Source organism: Zalophus californianus, chromosome 6, assembly GCF_009762305.2.
Source record: "Zalophus californianus isolate mZalCal1 chromosome 6, mZalCal1.pri.v2, whole genome shotgun sequence".
Classification (NCBI taxonomy): Eukaryota; Metazoa; Chordata; class Mammalia; order Carnivora; family Otariidae; genus Zalophus; species Zalophus californianus.
Genome location: NC_045600.1, coordinates 45,911,063 through 45,937,630, shown reverse-complemented (window position 1 = coordinate 45,937,630; position 26,568 = coordinate 45,911,063). Strand labels below are relative to the sequence as shown.

The 26,568-nt window shown below is 37.3% G+C and overlaps 1 protein-coding gene across 2 annotated transcripts; it reads left to right on the top strand.

The window, feature by feature from the left end:
* The first annotated feature begins 6,613 nt into the window (after nucleotides 1–6,613).
* Nucleotides 6,614–26,237, top strand: PSMC6 (proteasome 26S subunit, ATPase 6). Of its 2 annotated transcripts, XM_027572793.1 has the most exons (15): nucleotides 6,660–6,784; nucleotides 7,324–7,463; nucleotides 7,784–7,863; nucleotides 7,954–7,993; nucleotides 8,252–8,304; nucleotides 9,583–9,650; nucleotides 10,304–10,418; nucleotides 13,080–13,167; nucleotides 14,704–14,765; nucleotides 14,853–14,976; nucleotides 15,333–15,394; nucleotides 17,211–17,331; nucleotides 17,473–17,553; nucleotides 21,296–21,367; nucleotides 25,735–26,237. In XM_027572793.1, the coding sequence occupies exons 6-15, from the start codon at nucleotides 9,628–9,630 to the stop codon at nucleotides 25,851–25,853; spliced, it is 867 nt and encodes a 288-aa protein (XP_027428594.1). In that variant the 5' UTR covers nucleotides 6,660–6,784; nucleotides 7,324–7,463; nucleotides 7,784–7,863; nucleotides 7,954–7,993; nucleotides 8,252–8,304; nucleotides 9,583–9,627; the 3' UTR covers nucleotides 25,854–26,237. The 2 variants fall into 2 exon arrangements, with proteins under 2 accessions (XP_027428593.1, XP_027428594.1); XM_027572792.2 differs by lacking the exon at nucleotides 7,324–7,463 and having other exon boundaries at nucleotides 6,614–6,784.
* Nucleotides 26,238–26,568: the final 331 nt, after the last annotated feature.

The following is a 26,568-nucleotide window of genomic DNA, read 5'->3' as shown; positions in this document are numbered from 1 at the left end:
GCCTACATCTATGATGTGAGTGTTCCCCAGGATCCTATCCTCTGTCCAGTGCTCTTCTTCTATACTTGCCCCTGAAGAAACTTGCCCATTCTCACAATTTTAAATACCTCCTCCCTGCCAATGTCTCCCAAATCTATTTTTCTAGTTCAGATCTCTCCCTGACATTCAAAAGCCAACTGCCTATTGGACACAACCATCTGCTTTCCTCACCACCATCCATATCTAGACACCTAAGAAGCAGGAAGCCACCCTCAGTTTCTCCCTTTTTTTCACCAATCAATAGATTTGTTATCTATTAGTCAACCAAGTCCTGCCAGTTCTTTCTTCAATTTATTCCCTCCTCTCCATCTTTATGACCAAGGAGTTAGTTTCAGCCCTTATTGTCATTCACCTGATTTATTGTCACATTTTCTTAAATGATCACCCAGGCTCTAAGCTTATCCCCATCAAAAAACAGCCTCAAAAAAAAAAAAAAAAACCCAACAAAAACAAAAAACAGCCTCCATGCTAGCCTGATTTCTCAAAAACATAAATCTGACCACATCACACCTCTGTTTAAAAACTCCGATGCTCCCCACTATCTGAGGAATCAAATTCAAGATTCTCAGCATGACATTCGAAGTCCCCATGATCTGGCCTCACCTATTTTTCCAGCTATATCTCTAATACGTATCTGCTTTACGGTCACTGAACTATTAACAATTCCCCATATAGACCTTGTTTCCACCCTCCATGTTTTTACTCACTCATTTTCCACTCCTGAAATGTTTTTTGCCCTGCCTCATATGGACCATCCTCACTTCATCTGGCTAACTCCTTTAAGATTAAGCTCAGGCAACTGCTACCTCCATGAAGTCTTCCCTAACTCTTCCGTGGTTGGGTTAGGTTTCTCCTTTTTGGTTCTATAAGCTCATATAATTGTGCTTAGTATGTGGAATCAAATATGTATTTATGTAAACGTTCTCCCCATTCAACAGAGGGGTAGGGAACTCGCCTTGGTAGTCTCAGCTTCCTCAGCATTTAGTGTGTGAGTTTCACAAGATGACTTTTGAGTGAATTAATGAATGTACACGTAAATTAAATAAAGAACTTGAGAAGATAACAGCATGAGATGTCACAGGGCAACATGTGATTATGTTTCAAACATTATAAGCTTAGAGGCAAAGCAGTCATTTTGGGCAGAAGTAAATGTGGATGGGACTGAGGACACAAGAGAATTGGAATTGACAAGAGAAAATTCACAAAAGGTATGGATGTGGGAAAATTGATGACAAAGTAGGAGCTCAACTACCAGTTGATGAATTAGAAAAAAATAAAAGAAACTTATCTAAAATTCATTTAGAACACATTTCAAGATCAAGATTGTCCAGTCAAGAAACAAGAGTGGCTACAAACTCAGGGACTCTAGACTCAGCACGTTTACAGAGAGAGGGGAGAGAGTTCCAAAATGAAAGAAGGGTTGATTAAGTGAAGCCCCTCCTTGCTGAATGTTAAAATGCCTCCCTTACCTCCAGCAGACCACCTGTAACACTCAGTTCCAAACCTGCAGACCTTATGTATTCCTGCTTTCCAGTCACCCCCTCATGCCTGATTTCCTCCTCTCCCATTCTAAAAGGAGAGTGGAGAATTCTTCCAGGAATAAACAACAGCATCAAAAACAACAGAACAGTTAGTGCCCCCCCACTCACATGCTCAGAATTCTTCTGTCTTTTATTTATTTATCTTCTGATCATGACTCAGTCTATGATCAGAATACCAAGGCTAACAAGATTGTTAAGGAAAGCCTCCAACCTGAAATAGACCAAAACAAATAAGAAAATAGGAACTTTGAGGAAACAAAGAGGGAAGAAAAAAGACAAATAAAAGCTATAAGCATATCATCAAACACATAAGAACAGGAGTCTATAAAAACAAACAACTAGAGGGGCGCCTGGGTGGCTCAGTCGTTAAGTGTCTACCTTCGGCTCAGGTCATGGTCCCAGGGTCCTGGGATCAGGCTCCCTGCTCAGCGGGAGGCCTGCTTCTCCCTCTCCCACTCTCCCTGCTTGTATTCCCTCTATCTCTGTCTCTGTCTCTCTCTCTGTCAAATAAATAAATAAAATCTTAAAAAAAAAAAAGGAACAACTAGAGAACAAGAAAGAGATCTTGGAAGCTAAATATATGATAGCCAAAATAAAAAGTTTTCACCAAAATATTAGAGGAAACATTGAGGAAATCTCCTAGAGAGTGATATTTAAAAAAAAAAGAGGTAGAAATAAATGAGAAGAAATGGAAAAAATAGAGGGTTAATTCAAGGAGAGCAAAGTCTGACCAATAAGTGTACCAGTAAGAGAGAACATGAAAACAGAGAGGAAATCGCCTTAGAGGTTATTCAGGAAAATAGCCAAAATTGAAGGATGGCTATCTGGATTGATAGGTACACTGAGTGCCCAGTCTATTGGGTGGAAAATGCCCCTAACAGAGGTAAAATTTTCAGAAAGAAAAAACAGCTGGTTCCCTACAAAGAATTAAGAATCAGAAGGGCGCTACAGAAGCACTGGAAGCTCCCGGACAATGGAGCAAGGCCCTCAAAATTCTGAGAATTCTTTAGCCTGCCAAGCTATTAATCAAGTCTGAGAATAGAATTGTTATTTTTTTTAAAGATTATTTATTTGTTTATTTGACACAGAGAGAGAGATAGTGAGAGAGAGAGCACAAGCAGGGGGAGCAGCAGAGGGAGGGGGAGAAGCAGGCTCTCCACTGATCGAGGATCCCGATGTGGGACTCGATCCCAGAACGCTAGGATCATGACCTGAACTGAATGCAGCTGCTTAACTGACTGAGCCACCCAGGCACCCCTGAGAATAGAATTATTATTATTATTATTTTTAAAGACTTTATTTATTTATTTGACAGAGAGAGATAGCGAGAGCAGGAACACAAGCAGGGAGAGTGGGAGAGGGAGAAGCAGGCTCCCCGCGGAGCCGGGAGCCCAATGTGGGACTCGATCCCAGGACCCTGGGATCATGACCTGAGCCGAAGGCAGATGCTTAACGACTGAGCCACCCAGGCGCCCGAGAATAGAATTATTAAAGTATTGTTATATATGAAGAATAATGTACATCTTTAAATCCTTTCTCAGACAATTTATGGGAGGATATGATCCAACCAAAGGAGTAAACCAGAAATGAGGAGACATGGGTATTCAGAAAGAAAAGATAGCACCCAAGAGAGGAGTTAAAGAAGTTCTGAGAATACAGCCATGTAACAGACCTAGGGCCCGGATTAGACAGCGGGGAGACCTCAAGGGCAGTGTCACTGGGTGAACTGGAGGGATACCTGTTGTGACTGACTGTTTGAAAAACACTCTTCAGGGGAAGTTAACAATTATATTGTAAAGTTGGGGAGAAGTCATTAAAAAAAAAGAACATCTAAAAAATGAGGCAGCTTTTAATTCTAGGAAGTTCAAACAACTGTACAATAAAATATACCTATTGTATATTGCTTTGATTTCCATAGCTCCACAATAAGACAAATACTGGATGGTGATTTAACCAAACTTGTATATATTGTATGTCTGGAGGATGGAGGTAGGGAAAGTGGGGATCTGGAGTGATATAAGGGTGCTACATCTTTATCTGCTTTATTAGCAAGTCAAAGATAAATCCTAAAATTGGTTCATCAAGAAATAGCAGCATAAGCATGTTATTTAGAAAGAAAATGTAGAAGAAACATGTTAAAGAGTTGAGGAATAGGACCCAGGAGTAGAATAGAGTGGGGCAGTGGACTCCTCTTTTTCAATCTAGGTGTTGTGGTACTTTAAAAAAAAAAGTCTTTATAGATTACTTTATTAAAGAAGAGTATTTCCCAGAAGCATAAGAATTCTAACTTCTATTCCTACCTCAACTCAACATCTTACTGCTTAGCCATGCATACATTCAACTACATGCATTCTGGTAGGCATTTGGGGTAGATATTTGGGATGACAAATTTCCAAAATCTCGAGGGTTGTGGCTGATGTGGGAGCAAAAATAGTTGCTACTTGCCTATCTGGTAGTTTCCCAATTGCTCTCTAGAAAAATATCAGTTCCTGCCCTATTATCTATTCCTGTGTAACCGATTACCATAAAATTTAATGGTGTAAAACACTGAACACTGATCACGTCACAGTTTTTGTGGACCAGCAATTCAGGAGCAGTTGAACTGGGTGTGTGACTCAGTCTCTCAAGGTGTTGCAATCAAGACTACAGCCTCAGTCAGCTGACCACTGCTGGCAGGAAGCCTCAGTTTCTGATGGAGAGGAATACAGTCTTATGGGTGCATACAAAAAGGAAACAGAGGATGCCTGGGTGTGGGTGGCTCAGTCAGTTAAGCATCCAACTCTTGGTTTTCAGCTCAGGTCATGATCTCATGGGTCATAGGATCCAGCCCAGAGTTGGGCTCTGCACTCAGCAGGGAGTCTGCTTGAAAGTTCTCTCCCTCTGCCCATTTCCCCACTTGTCTGTGCCTGCTCTCTCTCAAATAAGTAAATCTGAAAGAAAGAAAGAAAGGAAGGAAGGAAGGAAGGAAGGAAGGAAGGAAGGAAGGAAGAAAGGAAGAAAGAAGGAAAGAAAGAAAGAAAGAGAGAGAGAGAGAGAGAGAAAGAAAGAAAGAAAGAAAGAAAGAAAGAAAGAAAGAAAGAAAGAAAGAAAGAAAGAAGAAAGAAAGAAAGAAAGAAAGAAAAAGAAAGAAAGGAAAAAAGAAAGAGGGCTGTTCTGGAGCAGCCATGTAGAAAATAGTCCATCTGAAGTTGGACTTTTGCCAAATGGGTGACAGAAAAAGAACAAGGGTCAAGGGAGTTTAAAATATTGGTGTGTTATGTTGAAATAATACACCAGTATGTGCTCATAAATATTTATTGAATTGAACCAAACCGAGCTGTCTTTTTCTGTCTCATTCTCTCTTCTTTACTTCTTAATGTCAGAGGTGATACATTTTGCTATGGTTGGACTAGTTTGACCAGAATACTTGCAGCTGAGAAGGAGAAGGGACTATCCCTGCTCAATCCATCTTCCTTGTTTATTAGCTACTGCAATTTTCAATTATATTTAGAAAAACAGAATTTTTTTAGAAAAACAGAGTATGATAGTCATGCCAATACCCATGAGATTTTTTTTCCTAAAAATTTGAAGACCTGTTTTATGTGACTTTTGGTAATTTAGTTCACATAAATTTACACTTTATATATATATGTAGAAATACCTTTTAAACTCAAATATCCAGGGCCACTGTATAAGATCAAATGGAGTCTATTTGGGGACTTTTTTTTTCTTAAATATTTTATTTATTTATTTGACAGAGAGAGACACAGCGAGAGAGGGAACACAGCAGGGGGAGTGGGAGAGGGAGAAGCAGGCTTCCCGCCGAGCAGGGAGCCCAACTCGGGACTCGATCCAGGACCCTGGGACCATGACCTGAGCTGAAGGCAGATGCTTAACGACTGAGCCACCCAGATGCCCCTATTTGGGGACTTTGACTTAGTCTATTGGAACAACAATAAATTATCCCCAGGAACAATGCTAGTAAGAGGTACAGCAATGGGGATCTGTTCTGCAAAAATGGAGGTTATTACTACCCTTCAAATAAATAATTTAAAATCACTATTTAAAACATTATTGAGTACTTACTATGTACCAGACATTGTGTTAATAGCTATAGGCACATATCTTATTTAATACTATGATATCCCTAATTTAAAATCACTATTTAAAAGGTATTTCTACTTACTATGTGCCAGACATTGTGTTAATAGCTATAGGCACATATCTTATTTAATACTATGATATCTCTATGAGATAGGTACAATTATAATGCTCATTTTATAGAGATTTTGAGAGATTAAATAATTTGTCCAAAGCAAGGTCTGTCAGACTTCAAGTTCCTTACTCTAACTACCTCATCGCCTTTATTTTGTGCCCCGTATCTCTATAACTTACCCTCTTCCAGTCTCACTGGCCTCCTTTCTTTTCCTAGAAATAAGCCAACCTCTTTTTTACCTAAGGATCTTTGCACTTGCTGTTTCCTCTGTCCGGAAGGTTCTTCTCCACTTTGTTGCTTGGCTGACTCCTATGTCAGATGCCTTCTAAATAAGTTCTCCTTACCTTGCTCTATAACAACACCATGTTTTATTTCCATTATAGTATTAATTACACCCTGAAATTATTTTTTAATCTCCCCACCAGATCGTATCCTTAGTACCTCATTCACTGAGTAAGTGAATAGCCTACTCCCGTTCCTGAAGGTCCTTGATAATAGTGTGTTATCCCAATAGGCTATCTGTGTTATCCCGATGGTCCACTAGAACTATTTAGAGCGACTGTACATTGCCAACTTCACTGCCATCTCAGTTTATCACAAAGTCTTCCGTGGTTTCCAGGACAGCCAGTGGTTTAACAATATTGAAACCTGAGGGGACGACCAAGGCAACAGCTCTCTGCTCTACCTAGCACGACCTGCAGGGGACGGTGTGTGTGGAGGCCTCCTTCGGTGCGCGACGGCGCTGTAGGTGAAACGAGACGCCGCAGAGGGAGGAGTGGAGTACAGAGGCGGAGCCAACCGGAAGGGGCGGGGTCGTCCACGAATCCGCGCCCCCCCCAGGCTCTCCTCCCTCGCCCCGCCCCTTCCCCCGCCCGGGCGGCCATGGCCATTCCCGGCATCCCCTATGAGCGACGGCTTCTCATCATGGCGGACCCTAGAGATAAGGCGCTTCAGGACTACCGCAAGAAGCTGCTGGAGCACAAGGAGATCGACGGCCGTCTCAAGGAGTGTGAGTGAACCTTTCTTTCCACACAATCTTATACGGACGTGCTTCTGTCTCTAACAAAGCAGAGGCCCTTGCCGGAGCCCGGCAACCGAGCCCCAGGGATAAGAAGGCCTCGGTCCAGGGACAAGGCGCTTTGTCATCGGCCCTGAGCTTGGGAAGCACAGACTCTTCGTGCGTAAAAATGGCCCAGTTTGGTCCAGATGACAGAGAGAACATCCCCAGTTCTGAGATGGAAGTGGAAGAGGACTAGAGGAGGAGTGAGGAAGAAGTGGGCCAGGGATGTTTGCCAGGTTGGGGTGCAAGGAGGACGGCGTAAGTGAGTCCCGGGACCCAGAGTGGAGAGACGTGAGTCAAGGAAACTCAAGCAAGAGATGAGACTCGAGATACTGGCATGTTATTGGGGTGGAAAGCCAGAGCGGAGTTTGAGAGAGGAGTCCATCGGTGGGTCATAATAACCCTCCTCGTATTTTGAGTTGTACTCCCATCAGGCACACAAGTTTCTCTTACTCCTGAACTAAAACGGTGCTTACATTTTTTCGTAGAGCACCTTCATTGAAAAGCCTGAGTGGTTTGATTAAATGGAGAAAGACTGTAACCATATAATTCTGTAGATCACTACACCTGTTGACCTTATTTAGGGTCGAAGGCCATAGAGTAATAATCCATGCGGGTAGCTGAAGAGGTGAGGAAGGGTCTCTTTTATCATTCGAATTTGTAGTCTCAAAGAGTGTCAATATCTGTTAAGAATGTAGCAATGTTATGAATGTGCTTGAACAAGTATTGCCAATCAAGAAAATAAAAATATGGTGCTTTTTCTGTAACATTTCATTTTTAAACATGTCCCCTACAAACGGCATTATTTCTTTTGTGGTTTCATACAATGGATATAAAATATATGTAAAGTGAAATAGACTGAAATAAACTTAACTAAAGTGATACTTAGTGACTTAAACTCATTTAGATTATTGTTTAATTAAAAATGTTCAAATTATATTATTTCAGTAAGGGAACAATTAAAAGAACTTACCAAGCAGTATGAAAAGTCTGAAAATGATCTGAAGGCCCTACAGAGTGTTGGACAGGTAGGTAATGGAGTCTGGGGTATAGGGAGTGATGGCAATTTGTTTTTTAGTTATTGGCAAAAAGTAATGCCTTTTTTTCCCCCCCCCCAGATTGTGGGTGAAGTACTTAAGCAACTAACTGAAGAAAAATGTAAGTGGATTGGACTGTTAATTAGTAAAGAAAAGGAAGAGTAGACTCCCCTTCCTCCCACCATGAACTTTTGAAATGCTTATTAGTTTAATGATAATAATAATAAAGGTAGATGATATTTTTGCATAGATTGAGTTTTCTTTCAATTATTATCTTTTTGGAGGACAGAAATAGAACTCAACCTGCCATTAATGTGGATATATATATTTATTTTCCACTTTCTATTTTTCAGTTTGTCCTTTCATTTTCTTCCTTTAGTCATTGTTAAAGCTACAAATGGACCAAGATATGTTGTGGGTTGTCGTCGACAGGTAACACTTTACGTCTGTACAGTGCTTTATAATTGGTAAAAGTGCTTTCATATATGTTATTTAATTCTTGAGGTAAGCAGGTCAGGCATTATGCCCGTAACTCCTAAAGGTGATTTGTTCGGATATAACTAACAAAACTTGAACTCAAAGCATGGGCATTGACCTGGTATTCTCTATTTTCTACTCTGACCACATTGCCTCAGTAAGCTCTACATATTTAGAAATCTAAGAATTTTTTTTATTTATTTTTTATTTTTAGAGATTTTATTTATTTATTTGACAGAGAGACACAGTGAGAGAGGGAACACAAGCAAGGGCAGAGGGAGAGGGAGAAGCAGGCTTCCTGCCGAGCAGGGAGCCCGATGCGGGGCTGGATCCCAGGACCCTGGGATCATGACCTGAGCGGAACGCAGACGCTTAACGACTAAGCCACCCAGGCACCCCGAAATCTAAGAACTTGAGAATTGGAAAATATCTCAGACCATTTTATTTTAATGTCTTTTTTGAAGAGACTTAGACCCTGTCAATTACTTATGTTTTATATTTAAACATTCAGAAATGTTACTCAAAAACTTTTCTGTAGCCTAAGTTGATTTTGTATGAGTTCGTTTAGATTAGAATAGGCAAATTGAAATAACTGCAAATTTCATTTTGCCGTCATAAAAAAATGCCAACAAATAATAACCCAGGCGCCCCCAAAGCTATAGTTTTTAAAATAAATCTAAAGGGCATATTATCAAAGTAACACTGTACATCTTAAACTTATACAATGTTATGTGCCAAATTTATTTAATAAAAAATAAATAAAAATAGACTTTAAAAGAAAAAAAAATAAAGGGCATACCTTTAAAGTGCTTCCCTTTCCTTACCCCAAAATGTTCACTTAGAGATTTCTGTATAAATACTTTGGTACCAATTGCCAAAGTCATTATACTGTAGTGCCTGAATCAAAATAATGAGCAAAACTGTATGATAGTGAGCCTTTGAAAGTAAAATACTAATACCCATTTCTTTCTTTAAAAATAAGGCCTTTTCCACCACAAACTATATATTAGTGATTTCATATTTCACCCTGACATTGCATAAAGGGCACTCTTTTAAGGAAAATAACTTTGAATTATGACTTTTATAAGCCTTTCTGTTGGCATGGTGTTTATAATCTGATATTAGTGTTCTCTCTGAAGGGTGAAATTATTTGACTTCTAAATATTGTGCTCTTGTTAGAGTATTATTTCCCCTTTTAACTGTTACGTAACACTTTTTGTTTTGTAAAATTAGCTTGATAAAAGTAAGCTGAAGCCAGGAACAAGAGTTGCTTTGGATATGACTACACTAACTATCATGAGGTAGGTTTCTTATTCTATTTATTTTACTTTTATTTTAACAGAGGGAAGACTTTAGCCAAGATACATGCTTCTTGGGGGGGTGGAGGGACGGGGTAACCGGGCGATGGACATTAAGGAGGGCACGTGTGGTGATGAGCACTGGGTGTTATACGCAACTAATGAATCATTGAACACTTCATCAAAAACTAGTGATGTACTCTATGTGGGCTAATTGAACATAATAATTCAAAAAACCTCAAAATATATGCTTCTTTTTTTTTTTAAGACTTTATATTTATTTATTAGAGAGAGAGGTGTGCATATGAGTGGGGGGGGGGTGTTGGGAGTGGGAGAGGCCCAGGGAGGGGGAGAAGCAGACTCCCTGCCAAGCAGGGAGCCTGAAAGTGGGGCTCTATTGCAGGACCCTAAGATCATGACCTGAGCCAAAGGCAGATGCTTAACTAACTGAGCCACCCAGGTGCCCCCAAAATATATGTTGCTTGAGATCAATGAGTATCTTGCCATTTTTCCCCTTTTACTAATTTCTGTTTAATGTAAGTGCATTTTTAGGAGATCATCTACAAGTGCTTGCATAAGCAAGTCATTTATACTCTGTCTATAGGCTGAGAGAAAATACATCTTGTAAAAGAAAAATACATATCTTATCATTATAGATATTTGCCAAGAGAGGTGGATCCATTGGTCTACAACATGTCTCATGAGGACCCTGGGAATGTTTCTTATTCTGAGATTGGGGGACTATCAGAACAGATTCGGGAATTAAGAGAGGTTGGTAGTGTATACTTTGTTCTCCGAACTTACTAATAAATAGTACTGGTTTTAAGACACCCAAAGGGAGAAAGAGAATGAAAGATTACTTTGTCCAAATAGTGGTTACTCAATATTATACATTTAAAATCTTGCTGAGAGAAAAATAAGCACTGAATTTCTAGCTATGAAAATTATAGGTATTGTTAATTTGGAGATAATTTGGTGCTAGAAAAACTCTGCTCTTTTTGTGACAAAAAAGAAAAAAAAAGCTACTAATTGATACTAACCTAATGCCCATGCCATTTGTGGTTTTGGTTATCATAGGTTACTGGGGTCAGAGTACATTTGAATCGTGTGTAATACAGTTTTTCCCAGAACCTTATTAATGTTAGCTTCCCATCCTTAAAATAAGTTACCTGTACCTTAAAAAAATTTTTTTTTAAGATTTAAAAATTTTTTTTTTTTTAAGTAATCTCCTCATCTAATGTGGGGCTCAAATTCACAACCCCAAGACTAAGAGTCGTGTGCTCCACCAGCTGCACCAGCTAGGTGCCCCTGAACCTTAAATATTTTGTTTTGATAAAGCTGTTTGCTGCCATTTAAGAAAAATATTGGCTTTAGGGTAGCTTAAACCTTTTAAACTCTTGGGTGAAGAATCAAATCAGGATTTCCTTGCTTCATAGCATAGATGGCTTCTTAACAATTCTCCTTTTTTCATTTTTTATTAAAGATTTTATTTATTTGACGAGAGAGGCACAGCGAGAGAGGGAACACAAGCAGGGGGAGTGGGAGAGGGAGAAGCAGGCTACCCACCGACCAGGGAGCCTGATGCGGGGCTGTCCTGGGACCATGACCTGAACCGAAGGCAAACGCTTAACGACTAAGCCACCCAGGCGCCCCGTCCTTTTTTTTTTTTTTTTTAAGATTTTTTAAATTTATTCATTTGAGAGCATAAGCAGAGGGGAAAGGGAGAAGCAGACTCCCCACTGAGCAGGAAGCTTGACGCGGGCCTCGATCCTAGGACCTGGAGACCATGACCTGACCTGGAGGCAGACACTTAACCATCTGAGCCACCCAGGTGCCCCAATAATTCTCTTTAAAGCAAATTACATTGTCCTATTGGTTTCATCCTAATTGCGGATGGAAATGTTTAGGAATAAATGAGGATAGTTAGTATGGCTTACATCATCTGATTTAAGTGCTAAGCCAGTAGTTTGCAGACATTAGCATATTAAGTTTTCTGGAACTCTTATTAAAGATACGGATTCCTAGGCCCTCTGCATGATTTTGATGCAGTAGATTGGGGATGGGACCCAGGAGTTAGCATTTAAACAAGCATTCCAGGTGATTATACAACCAAATTGTTTTTGACCATACCTGAGGAAGGACTAGCATCATTACAAATAAAAGTCTATTCTCACTTTGTAGTTAATGAAAGGGCAGCAGAGGAAGAATGAGTGCTTCATGGAACTGTGAGATCTTGTCTTTTACAGTGATTTGCTGGATCAGCCATAGGAGCAGAAAGTCTTTCTGTCTCTTTCTCTTTCTCATACACACACACACAGAACCCACAAAACATGCACATGCAATACTCTTTTCCATATGCAGACGCTAAGAATATTGATTGCTTACACTTTTTATTTTAATCATACCTGGTGGACACGACTATTCAATAGAAGCTTATTTCTCATGTTACTGGTACTATAAAGAGTTTAATTTGGGCAGTCAGACCCTCAGTTTTTCTATTCTCCAGCTTTCTTTTTTTTTATTCTCCAGCTTTCTTTACTTGAATCAATATTAGTAGGAGATTGAGAGCAGAATATAGGGTTCTTTTTTTTTTAAGTTTATTTTTTTTTTCATAATCTACACCTGTTGTAGGGCTTGAACTCACGACCCCAAGATTTAAGAGTCACATGCTGTCCCAACTGAGCCAGCCGGGTGCCCTGAAATAGGATTCTTTTAAGGCTGCTATGACAAAATGACAGTATGAAAATTTTATATGCCTTTTCTCCTAATGGCAGTTCTAACTTACTAAATTTCCCCATTTTATAATTATTTTGTGTTGTAGTCCCAAATGCAAAATAATATAGATCTTTTTTGTTTTTTCTTTTTTGCTTACCTGATTTTTTTGTAGTGTGATTTTTTTCATTGAGGCTTAATTTACATTCAGTAAAATGAACAGATTTTAAGTGTACAATTCAAATATGTTTTGACAAATTAGATGCTTGTGTACCATCACTTTAGTCAAGTGTATAGTTTGTTAAAATAGCTACAGACTTTTTTTTTTTAAAGATTTTATTTATTTATTTGAGAGAATGAGAGCGAGAGAGCACGAGAGGGGGGAGGGTCAGAGGGAGAAGCAGACTCCCCGCTGAGCAGGGAGCCCAATGTGGGACTCGATTCCGGGACTCCAGGATCATGACCTGAGCTGAAGGCAGTCGCCCAACCAACTGAGCCACCCAGGTGCCCCAGACTTTTTAATTTTTACATAATTAAAAAAAATCTCTTAAGTCTACCTGAAGAATAACCTCTAGTAAATGGCTTTACATAGCATGGAATTTTAGATCTATTATGAATTATAATGTGTATATCTAATTATGCTGATATTTCACTTAAAGTATTTTAAAGTTCATCAAAATCTTTACTGACTTTTTAAGAAACAGTCAACTTCTTTTCTAGGTGATAGAATTACCTCTTACAAACCCAGAATTATTCCAGCGTGTAGGAATAATACCTCCAAAAGGCTGTTTGTTATATGGACCACCAGGTTAGTGTTGAATTATGTCTGACCTACTAATAAATGAATGAATTAAGGAATAAAAAAAGTAAGGTGAAAATTTAATGTGGGCTATTCCAGACTACACGCTATTTAGAGTAAGGAAGAAATAGGAGATGTCTGTCTACTATTCTGTCAGTTATGCTTAGTCCTCTTGTGCCTCATAGGATGTGCATCTTTACATGCCATATGATTCTGGTGCATTGGTCCTGTGTGGTTCACAGACCTCTGGCTGTTCCTGAGACACTTCCAGGGAGTCTGCAAGGTCAAACCTTACTTCGATAATACTTAAGATGTTAGTTGCCATTTTCACTCTGTTGACTTCTGTGCTGATGGTGCAAAAGCTGTGTGGGTAAAACTGCGCATTCCATAGCATGAGTCAGTTAAGTCAGTGACATGAAATGGTACAAGTAGTCATTGTATTATTGACTGCTCATATTTGCAGTGTTTAAAAAAAATGTGAGTTTTACTTTTAGATGTTCTTGGTGAAGCCGTAAAAATTATTTTTATTAAATCCTGATCTTTGAATAATGTTTTATATTCTATGTGATCAAATGGGAAATACATGTAAAGTATTTCTGTTGCATCCTGAATAGGATAGTTATCTCTAGGAAAAGCACTTGTGCCTTGAGTTGTCAGCTGAATTAGCTGCTTTTCATAGAATATGATTTTTACTTGAAAATGTAATTTACAGACATTCTGTCATTGTCAGACTGGTTTTTGATTATTCAGACTGGTTATTGCTTATCTGGCAAACCTTTTTTTCAAAAATGAAGTTAGCCTGTTATGTTAAAACAACTGACATCATCTGTAGCCAGTGATAAATTTGAGCTTTCAAATGAAAATTAGGTTTTCAAAACATATCTGACAACTTTTTAAGAGAGTGCGCATGTAGGGAGTGGGAGGAGGGGAAAGGGAAAGAGAATCTTAAGCAGGCTCCACACTCAGCAGGGAACCCAACGCTGGGCTCCAGCTCACAACCCTAAGATCATGACCTGAGCTGAAGTCAAGAGTTGGACCTTAACCAACTGAGCCAGGCGCCCCCATCTGAGAACTTGCTGATGTTAATACTTGAAAGATGAGATTGGTGATATTAACAAATGCGGCTTTTAAATATTATATAATGAAAAATGCCAACATTTGGAAGATTTTTCATAACTCACTGACCCAGTAGTTTCCAAATAACCAATAGTTGTTGTTACAATATCATGCATAGGTAAAAGATGCATTCATTGCAGGATAGACCAATGGATTATAATGTAACAGATTTATGTAGTGTCTGTAAAGAGGGGTTGATAAATTTTTGAAGATATGTATTCAGCATGTTTAGAATTATAAGGGATATTTTGAGTAAAATTTAAAATTTTAATATTGCAAGTTGAAGTGCTTTAGAATTTTAAATGGAAATTCTCTTTAGGATTTAGCTTTCATTTTGCAAAATTTACTGTCCGGAGGATAACATATATAAAAGGCTTTTGAGAATTTGTTTTGCTTTCCATCTAATTAGGACTTCTTTTGTCACTTTAGGCACAGGAAAAACACTCTTAGCACGAGCTGTTGCTAGCCAGCTGGACTGCAATTTCTTAAAGGTAAAGGGAAGATTCTTTTTATAGCTGTTGAAATTAAATTTTATTTGAATTGTCTTATGTTTACCTTAATGTTTTTCCTTTAATCAGGTTGTATCTAGTTCTATTGTAGACAAGTACATTGGTGAAAGTGCTCGTTTGATCAGAGAAATGTTTAATTATGCCAGGGATCATCAACCATGCATTATTTTTATGGATGAAATAGATGCTATTGGTAAGAAGAACACCTTTTAAAGTTTATTTTGAACTTTTTTTGAAAGTGTTAGGAAATTTCTTAAAAATCTAAAGGAACCCCCCTCCTTCACTTCTAATTGCAATTTGTGTGAAGTAGCAAAATGAATTGAATGGTACTTTAAAAAAAAATTCTTAAGCAAGTTTAACCAGTTTTAATTTGACATTGACAAAAGAGAAACATCATACCAAAATCAATTCTAACTTTGTCAGTATAATTCTTACTATTTAATTTTTATCTTGATTTTTTAACTCCAGACACTATTATTCTGTCTTCTTAAATGATGGTTGTAGAGGAAAAGAGTAATTCATATGCGAATTTCCATATCATTATTTTAGGTGGTCGTCGGTTTTCTGAGGGTACTTCAGCTGATAGAGAGATTCAGAGAACTTTGATGGAGGTAATATTTGGTAAAGGGGGTTTAAAAAGAAGCCAGTGTGTATTAAATGAAAACATTGGATATTTGAAGGTCAGAATATGTAAAATGGTTTAAATGAAGAACACACTTAAGGGGCACTGGGTGGCTCAGTTGGTTGAGTGTCCACCTCTTGATGTCAGCTCAGGTCATGATCTCAGGGTTATGGGATCAAGCCCCAAGTCAGGCTCCGTGCTCAGTAGGGAGTCTGCTTGAGATTCTTTCCCTCTGCCTCTCCCCCTGCTCGCAGGCTTTCTCTCAAATAAATGAATAAATCTTAAAAAAAAAAAAAAAAACACTTAAATATAAAATTTGAAAATATTGCCAGGAATAAACACATTTCTTTACCACAGTCTCTAGTTAGAAAATGTCTATTTATTGGAAAGTAATAGGGGTATTTACAAAATTCTATATGATGTATAGCTATACTACTCCATTTATTTTGAGCATACCGGCCATTCAGATATTTAAATTGTATATTTTTCTGATATTCACATAGCAGAACGTGGTCTTGCATTAGTTTCATTAAGACATTTTATAAGTAATGGATGTATTGAAACTGGTGGCAATAAATGAGTTACAGTTATGAGTAACTAAATCACTAAAATCACTAACATTTTCCTCTATCGCTGAGAATAAGAAGAAACTATAAAATAGTTTTGATAATTGAAGAAGATGGATGATGGAATATTAGAATGTACATAAGGTCTTTCCCCACTCCAAATTCTGTGAAAGTGATGGCAAGATCCCAAACATTTTTCAGCTTCTACAAAGAAAAGCTAGGTTGCATAAGTGATAGTGTCAAATTCTGTCTCAGTAGGGGTATTTGAAAAGGACTTTTTATGAATTATAATGATCTCAAAATATATACAGTATTTTCAAATTAGTTCTATACTCCTGGAAACCTTCAATTGAGGTATTTTGAAACAACACAGATGCTAGTCTTTTTTTTGTCAGAGAGAGGGAGAGAGAGAGAGCACAAGCGGGGGGAGTGGCCGGCAGACGGAGGAGCAAGCTACCCACTGAACAAGGAGCCCAATGCGGGACTCGATCTCAGGACGCTGGGATCGTGACCTGAGCCAAAGGCAGACGCTTAAACGGCTGAGCCACCCAGGCGTCCCGCACTGATGCTAGTCTTATTCACATAACTGATATGTTGTCAGCTATCAGATATTTTTGGAAAAGAAATAGACATATTGTTAAACTAGCTATATTTTAGAGTTTGTTGAATGCAGTTAGGTTTTTCAATATTTATTCAAGAAAACTTTAGTAATTGAAGGAAATATGCTTAGTGTCTCAGTATTTCTATGTATAGTGGAATTATCTGAAAAGATATTTAATAGATTTATTATCAGATTTGTAGAAATGTCATTGTATCTGATAATCTGAATGTAAATTTTATGTTTGGCTTACTGTAATACTGTATACATTAGATTTTATTAATAATGTTTTTAAAAGTAACTATGAAAAAATTTTGAACATTGGAAATCAGATCCAAATAGTTTAATTTTATAACACTTGGCTAGATGGAAACCTTCAGATTTATTAAAACTTTTTTGATAGCTATAAGAAGGTACATTGTTCAGTAATCTATCTCAGAACTTCAAGGCTGAAAAATCTATCCCTTTATATAAGAGAAAGAAGAGATAGTCCATCAAATGGTCATTCTGGAGGTGGCATACTATCTGTAGACAATGTATTTCACAGTATTAGACATATAGAAGATGTGTACTGTATATTTTTTAATGGTTGGGATATTCTGTAAAAATCTGTCACTGATTTTTATTTATAAATATATTAGTTACTGAATCAAATGGATGGATTTGATACTCTACATAGAGTTAAAATGATCATGGCTACAAACAGACCAGATACACTGGATCCTGCTTTGCTTCGTCCAGGAAGATTAGATAGAAAAATACGTGAGTTAAAGTTCTTTACCTGCTGTATGTTCTCTTTGTCTATGTCCACTTCTCTTTCCATATCCCTTCCTCACCCCCTACTTTGTTTAAAAAAAAAAAAACCTAACTGCAAAAGAATTTCTTATAATTTTTTATTTTCAGATATTGATTTACCAAACGAACAAGCAAGATTAGATATATTGAAAATCCATGCAGGTCCGATTACAAAGCATGGTGAAATAGGTAAGGAAATAACCTATTTTATGTATATTTACATTTGGTAAAGGAAGCAAAATTCTAGTAGATATCACTGATAGTCTACCAAATCTGGTTTTAAATTCAACAAACATGGAGATCTTAAATTCAGCTAATATTTATTGAGCATCTTTTTGTATGTTAGGAATTGTTCTAAGTGCTGGGGAATAGCAATGAACAAAACAAATTCCTGCCTTACAGAACTTACATTCTTGTCAGAAAAGACAGACAAGGTCAGTAAAATGTTTAGTATATTAGATGATGATATGAGCTATGGAGAAAAATAAAGCAAGAAAGGGGAAATAGGTAATGCCAGGAGCCAGAATGAATAGATAAATTTTTAAATGGAGGTGAGGTGGGGGAAGCAGAGGGAAGCCTTAACCAAATGGTGATTTTTAAGCAATGACCTGAAAAGGTGAAGGAACTAGGTATAGGTATTTGGGGGAAAATGATACAGAGCTCTGGAACAGCAAGAGAAAGACCTTGAAGCAGGTGTGTGGCTGGAACATTCCAGGAGTAGCAAAGATGCCAAGGTGTCTTTGGCAGAGTAAATGGGACAGTGGTAGCAAGAGAAGTCATAGAAGTGATGGGAATCAGATTGTGTACAGCCTTATTGAGGTCATTATGTAGGAACTTTGGCTTTTATTTTATTTTTTATTTTTGTTATTGGGAGATTGTGAGCAGAGGAATGATATGATCTCACCTTATGTTATTTTTAACTTCGTAGTGTAGAAAATTAGAAATACATACAAGTAGAGATAAGAGAATAACAAACTTCTAACCCTAGGTTACTCATCCCCTACCTAGCTTTAATAATTATTAACTCTTGGCCAATCTTGTTTCATCTGTAATCTCTTCCACCTCTTACCTTCTGGATTTTTAAAAAGCAAATCCCAGGCATTGTATCATTTCATCTGTAAATATTTTGAAATTGACTTATGTTAAATAAGATCATTCTGGTTGCATGTAGAGGGGCAAGGATAGAAACAAGAGGATCAGTTAGGAGGATATTTCAATAATCCAGGCAAAAGATGGTGGTGTGGTCCAAGGTGGTACCAGAGTCTTAAAATAATGAGATTCTGGACATATTTTGAAAATAGAGGTGACAGGGCTTGCTAATGAATCAGATGTGGAATGTGAGCTAAAGAGAAGAACCAGGGAAGACTTAGGTTTTTGACTCATGCAACTAGAAAGATGGAGTTGTCATCAATTAAAATGGGGGAAGACTGGAAAGATTAGGTTATTAAAGGGGGAAAAAGGAGTTTGATTCTGAATATATTAAAGCTGAGATGCCAATTAGATACCAAATAAAGATGTTGATTGGTATTTCTATATGCACCAATAGTTTATTGGGGTGGTCTATGCTGGTGATATGATTGTGGATAATAACAGCATAAAATTATTTTTTAAAATGTGTATATATATATATTTTAAGATTTTATTTATTTATCAGAGAGCGAGAGAGACAGAGGCAGGCAGAGGGAGAAACAGGCTCCTTGCTGAGCAAGGAGCCCGATGTGGGACTCGATCCCAGGACCCTGGGATCATGACCTGAGCTGAAGGCAGATGCTTAACCGACTGAGCCACCCAGGCGTCCCCAGCATAAAATTATTTTTAAAGTCTTGAGATTAGATGAGATTTCTGAGGAAGTAAATGTGGATAGAGAAGAGGTTCAACAACTGAGCTAATTCCAATATTAAGAAGTTGAGATGAAAACCCATCAAAGGAGACTGAGAAGGTATAGTCACAGAGGGGAATTAAACCAGGAGCTGGTGATGTCCTGGAAGATAAATGGAAGAAATTGTTACAAAGAGGGAGTAATTCCCTGTTAAATGCTGACTGTGGGTCAGAAAAAAAGACTTCTGAGAATGGACCTTTGGATTTACTATGTAGAGATTATTGGTGACGTTATTAAAGCAATTTCTTTGGAGCAGTGAGTGTAAGAGCCTACCTCCGATGGGTTTCAAGGAGATTGTAGGTAGAGGCTTTGAGTTCAGACATTTCTTTCAAGGAGTTTTGCAACAAAGAGAGAAGAGAAGAAATGTAGCTGTAGTGGAAATGGAGATGAAGATGTGGCGGAGCTTTAAGATGGAAGAATTTACAACACTTTTTTAATGCTAATGCGAGTGATCTAGGAGAGAGAGAAATTGATGATGCACTTTCCTTGAAGAGAGGTTGGCCCTGTCTATGAGCATAGACTTTTAATTTATGAGAATAGGAGGAAAGGCAGAATAAATAGATGCTGATGATGATAGTATCTCAAATATGGCAAAAACTTGTAGAATTTTTCTTCTGAATGTGTTTCTCAGTGAAATAGGAAGCAAATTCAGAGTGAAGATGGGGAATTGTTAGACATTTGAGGACAGGAGAGAAATTATAAAATCGTTATCTTCAGAAGTGAGAGTGCACTCTAGGATAGAGGTCAGCAAACCATTGCTGTGGGCCAAATTCTATCAGCCTTCTCTTTCTGTAAATAAAGTTTTATTGTAACAACCACTCCAATTTGTTCATATATTATCTGTGACTGGTTTCCCACTACAGTATCAGAAATGAATAGTTTTGACAGAGACCACATGGCCTGCAAAGCCTAAAATATTTACTCTCCAGCCCATTACAGAAAATTTGCTGACTTCTTGACTAGGGGGTTTTATACTGTTCTAGTATAATTGCCAGGCAGCTTTACAGCTTTACAAACCCTTAGGAATTAGTGGTCCAAAAATGATTACAAATAGTTGATTATTGCCTCTCACTAACTTTCTCATTGCTTATGTGAAAATAGTTTTGAGCTGGGAAGACTGAGCTAAACTAGGGATGCCAATTTATAGGTTTTTTTCAATACTGAGCTCTTGCTAGGTGCCAAATACTGTGCTAACCTTGGGAATCCCTGCTCTCAGGATGCTTACTTACATGAACTTGAACCTGAATGAAAATTAATTAATGAGTATCTAATTGCAAATCGAGATTGACATACTGTAGATGGCCTGACAAATGGTATCTTATCAGAATTACATTGTAGTAGCCCATGCTGTCTCTTATTATTTCTCTCCTTATTCTGTATCAAGTCCTTAACTGCTGTTCCAAACCAATGACTCTTTATTTCAAGTCTGTCATGTGGATAAAAAGGTCACATAACCCATTACTGTTATCATAGATCTGATACCTCACCACTTGGAGCCTGCACAGGAACCAGAAAAGCTAGCCATTTAGAAATAGTTGTTTAAAAATACATGATTAAAAATGTGCTGAAAATTATTTCTGATGACCATTTTTGGTATTTTTATATTAATGTCACTAAATTTCATTGTGGTTAACAATTGGTTCTGAATGTTCTAAGTTTATTCAAATTAAAGATTTGGTTACAGTTTTTATAAGAGTCATGGCTTCACAGATGACTCAAGTTGATGTGTATATAACTTTCACTGCATAGAAACAGGTTAAGATACTTTCAGATCTTGATGCTATTTCTTGGTTTTTAAGTTTCAGAAGTATAGTATTTCTGTTTAATGCTGGTTTACTTAACAAAAGTATAATTTTTGGTGGTTAATATTGTGAAGGACTTGCTAAATATTGTGGAGGAATGTTAACAGAGACGATGCCTAGTTGATCAAATTCAAAGCAAGCTCTGCAGTTAATTTTTCCATATCAGCATAAATCAAGAAAAGGTCTAATTATTTTATTATTTTTTAATCTTTTTATTTATTTCTAATTTCCAGTATTTTTTCCTAAACAGATTATGAAGCAATTGTCAAGCTTTCAGATGGCTTTAATGGAGCAGACCTGAGAAATGTTTGTACTGAAGCAGGTATGAATTTAAAGTGCAGTTTTTACTATTGATTTTGATTTGTTTAATTTGCTAAAACTGGGTTTATTCAAAAGCAGAGCCCGGGCTTTGCAAGGATATGGGTGCTTGGTTTTTTGAGAATTGGTTCCAAGAAGCAGGAGAGAACAGGCAAGTGAGTTGGAAAGAAGCAACGCTATAATAAGGGTGCACCATTGAGGTAGATGCTGTAGATGGGGAGATTTGATTTGATGAGACCTCAGAGAAACAGAGAATGCCTTCCAGGATTACTTGGCTGAAATATGGAGACTGGAGCATTTCTTTACCAGCTCTCATCCTCCATGAGAATTTGCCCTTGGGGATATTAACTCCTTTGTACTTATGGATGCCTTAGGGCAGAATGTGGAAAGACCTGCATGTGATAGCATGCCGGCCCCTGAAGTAAGTCTGAGACTGTACAGAACTGTCTGCCACACCTCTGGCTGAAATCAGACTGGGCCAGCACCAGAAGTAATCTGCTGCAAAATGGTAACATGTTTTCTGATACTAGTCTGTTAACAGCTTTGCAAGATTGATTTATGAATTTCGTGATCATGTAACTTATGTAAAATGTAATTTTTTTAAAAAAAGATTTTATTTATTTGAGAGAGAGAGAGACAACAGGGGAAGGGCAGAAGGAGAAGGGAGGCTGAGCAGGGAGCCTGACCTCTGGGGCTTGATCACAGGACCCTGGGATCATGACCTGAGCTGAGGCAGACGCTTAAGCTACTGAGCCATCCAGGCACCCCAAATGTAATTGTTTTTAAATACAATTTTCTCTGTGGATTGTGTGATCCTATTTTTATTTTATTTCCGGTACCAAGTGGTTTTAAAACCATAGATAAGAGTCATTTGGTCCTTGTCTTCCACACAGAATCTTAAAATTAAAAAAATTAGTGGTGCCTGGGTGGCTCAGTTGGTTAAGCATCCGACTCTTGATCTCAGCTCAGGTCCTGATCTCAGGGTTGTGAGTTTATTATAATAATAATAAAAAAATAAAAATAATAATTTTTACAGTAGTTTTTATAGTTACTTTTCATAGGTTGTGGGTGAATACTTTTTAAGTATACAATATGTGATTTCCTCTTGTTTTTTTATCACCTATAGCCTTATTTTAACATTTCTTATAAATTAAATAGTGTTTAAAGATGTTGCTCTGACATGGCTTCTCCATAATAGTATCTTCATGGGTATATTGTGACTCAGTATCTGCATCAAAAATCTGCAGGTCTAGAAACTCTCTCAATACGGATCAGAGTAAATCATGCTCACAAAAGACTTACTAATACACAAAAAATGTTAGGTGGTAAACTTGCATATGGCTTGAACTATTTGGAATAATTTATGACATTCTCTTTCCAAAATCTACACTGGACCAAATTATTATTAGAATACTGCTTTGGTAAAACGAATCCAAACAAAAGCAATGTCATAATCCTAAAGGTTGATACCATCAAATTACGATATTTGCTTTTTTTTTCCAGTTTGTTTTATTTATTTTTATTGTTTTTTAAATATTTTATTCATTTGAGAGAGAGAGAGAGCACAAGCAAGGGGAGAGGCAGAGGGAGAGGGAGAAGCAGACTCCACGCTGAGCTGGGAGCCTGACATGGGGCTCGATCCCCAGGACCTGGAGATCATGACTTGAGCCAAAGCCAGATGCTTACTCATCCGAGCCACCCAGGAGCCCCTTTTTTCAGTTTTATTGAGAAATAATTTACATATATCACCACATAAGTCTATGTCATACAGCATGATGGTTTGATTTATATTTATTGTGTAATGATTACCACAGTAGTTCAGCTAACATTTATCTTCTCATAGAGATACAATTAGAAAAAAAGAAAAATAGTTTCTCCTTGTAATAAGAACCCTTAGGATTTACTCTCTTTCCTATATATCATATAGCAATATTAGCAGTAGTCATCATGTTGTACATTCCATCCCTGATACTTATTTATTTCATAACTAGAAGTTTGTACCTCACATATTTTTTTTTAAAAAGTTATTTTTACTGGGGCGCCTGGCTGGCTCAGTAGGTAGAGCATGAACTCTTGGTCTCTGAGTCATGAGTTCAAGTCCCATGTTGGGTGTAGAGCTTACTTAAAATATATATATGTATATATATATGTATATATATATATACACACACACATATGTATATTTTAACTGTTTCCAGGAAAGAGCTATAACTTCTGTGTAGATTACAATTTTAGCTTTTTAAATGGCCTGGGATATTCACATTTGGAGACAAATTCTTTGGTTTTCTTTTTATTAGACTTCAAGCCTTTTATGCTAACATATCTTTCTGTAATTGAAAATAAACTTGATTCAGTTATAGTTGTCTTTTCCATTCAAATCCTGAGATTATCATCCTTTTTTGGATTAGAATGTATCTCAGATTCAGCATTCACTAAACAATGATTTGGAAATAGTCATGCACAAAGTTTGGAAAAATAACTTACCTACTTTAGTTGTAGTCTACTTTAGGTTTTAAAACTTCACTATTAAAAGACTAGAAATTTCTGGGGCACCTGGGTGGCTCAGTCATTAAGCATCTGCCTTTGGCTCAGGTCATGATCCCGGAGTCCTGGGATGGAGCCCGGCATTGGGCTCCCTGCTCCGTGGGAAGCCTGCTTTTCCCTCTCCCACTCCCCCTGCTGAGTTCCCCCTCTCTCTGTGTCTCTCTCTGTCAAATAAATAAATAAAATCTTAAAAAAAACAAGATTTAAAGGACTAGAAATTTCCATTCACCTGATTTCTGAGTACAACATAGACTATTTCCAAGACTATATAGAAATCTTGAAAGGAAAGATAGAAAGCAACCCTTAAAATTTTCTCTTCCACTGATTGTATGTAAGTGAAAGTCAATATAAGCAGATCTTCAATGAAAATATTAGTAGGATTCATTTAATTAGCAGATAGTGATAACATACTAGCTTTAGCTTAAGGAATTAGGATTGTCTCAAAATCTTGGACCCATATCTGTGATAATACCTAATGTTTCAAAAAATACGCACAAAACTTTTACCCCTTTATCAGGTAGTAGTTGACAAGTAACTTATCAATAACTTGAGTTTTCCAAGTTTGTGGTACTTGAATATCAGTCATATAAAAATATCAATTTGTACATAAAGAAGGTAAATTTTAATATGTGAATAATGGCATTGGTGTTTTTTTTTTTAAAGATTTTATTTATTTATTTGAGAGAGAGAGAGAATGAGAGATAGAAAGCACGAGAGAGAAGAGGGTCAGAGGGAGAAGCAGACTCCCTGCTGAGCAGGAAGCCTGATGTGGGACTCCATCCCGGGACTCCAGGATCATGACCTGAGCCGAAGGCAGTCGCTTAACCAACTGAGCCACCCAGGCGCCCAGCATTGGTTTTTGATATAAAGCCCGGTGTTGACTTTCTTTAATTCCTATTCTCTAAGCTTTTGATTATTAACAAGGAAAGACTATCAAAATTACTGGAGGTGTTTTGTTCCCTCCTTCCAGGCAGTTGTTGCCTATAGAGTTAAGAAGCTACTGCTTAAAATGTGTTTTTGTTGATAGTTGAGTTGTGTTTATTTTGCTTTTTCAGAATGTCATTGGATACAGGGACTGTGTGAGCTAGATTTTAAATATCCAGATAGTTGTCTCATTGTTGTCTAGCTATTGGTTTGGAAAATAATGCTCACTATAGTTAAGTAATTGAATAAGGATGGTTGTTTTTAACAGATTAGAGCTACTGGCTCAGAAGTAGTAAATCTAGGCTCCTTCGCATTTATTCCGTAGAATTACTTAGTTTTTGTAAAAAACATTTTTTTGAGATATAATTGACAAATAGCATTTTGTTAATTTCAGGTGTACAGCATAATTATTTGATACTTGTTTTTATTGTGAAATAACTCCTACAATAAATCTAGTTAACATCCATCAACAAGGTATTTTTTTCTTGTGATGAGAACTTTTAAGATCGACTCCCAGCAATTTTTAAATATACAATACAGTATTTTTTTTTTAAGATCTTATTTACTTATTTGTCAGAGAGTGGGGAGCAGCAGGCAGAGGGAGAAGCAGGCTCCCTGCTGAGCAAGGAGCCCAATGTGGGACTTAATCCCCAGGACCCTAGGATCATGACCTGAGCCGAAGGCAGATGCTTAACTGACTGAGCCACCCAGGCATCCCTACAATACAGTATTAAATCGTGTCACCATGCTGTATATTGCATCCCCAGGACTTATTTTATAATTGGAAGTTTGTGCCTTTTGACTATCTTCACCCATTTTGCCCACCCCCCCCCTTAGTTTTCTTCTAATTAACAAATTATTCACATATTATATACAGCAGTCATGTTGTTTTATTCTCCACAGGTATGTTTGCAATTCGTGCTGATCATGATTTTGTAGTACAGGAAGACTTCATGAAAGCAGTCAGAAAAGTGGCTGATTCTAAGAAGCTAGAGTCTAAATTGGACTACAAACCTGTGTAATTTACTGGAAGGTTTTTGATGGCTGCATGACAGATACCGGGCTTAATGTAAAAATAAAGTTAAGGAAAATAATGTATGTATTGGCAATGATCTCATTAAATGCATATGAATAAAAATAAATATGGATAACATTGTAAAAATTAGTAATTCAGTAATCCTACTTTGAAGATTGGTACAGAAGAAATTTGTATGTTTGTTAATGTTGCATTTATTGCAGCAGAAGTTATGACTATGTTAAAGCTTTTCGTATTTGCTGTGTGAGCATTTTGTAAAACATTGAAAGCAGTTTGAAATAGTACAAGAGAGCATTTATGACTTATTTTATATCATTTGTTTTCCTCATCCTAAAAAGTTGAATAAAATCTGTTTCAGTTCTCCAACACATATTTTTGTCTTTTTTAAAAGTACATTTATTATAGTCCTTTAAATTCTTTAGTAAATAAACTATTTAATAACCAAAATGAGTTGTATTTAGATGACGGGCTTTTGAATTTTAAAACTGTACCCACACTCACTGTTTCTAAGAGTATCTTGTTATACAAAGCATAGACATGTATGTCTGTATTGATAATGGAGGGTCTTTGTTTACTCTTCACCTGCTATGATTAGGCTGTGCGATAGTTAATTGAAAAAGTACATGCACATCCATAACCTTTTTTTAGATTATGATTAAAAGTAATATTTGCTAACAAATGTGACTTGGTTTTCTTGATTT

What these genes read in the sequence shown, in the direction of transcription:
- PSMC6 (XM_027572792.2), top strand. Translation starts at nt 6,658, where the DNA reads ATGGCCATTCCCGGCATCCCCTATGAGCGACGGCTTCTCATCATGGCG. An exon ending in TTCAGAGAACTTTGATGGAG is followed by an intron (nt 15,395 to 17,210) that starts GTAATATTTGGT and finishes TAAATATATTAG; the next exon opens with TTACTGAATCAAATGGATGG. An exon ending in AAGATTAGATAGAAAAATAC is followed by an intron (nt 17,332 to 17,472) that starts GTGAGTTAAAGT and finishes TTTTATTTTCAG; the next exon opens with ATATTGATTTACCAAACGAA.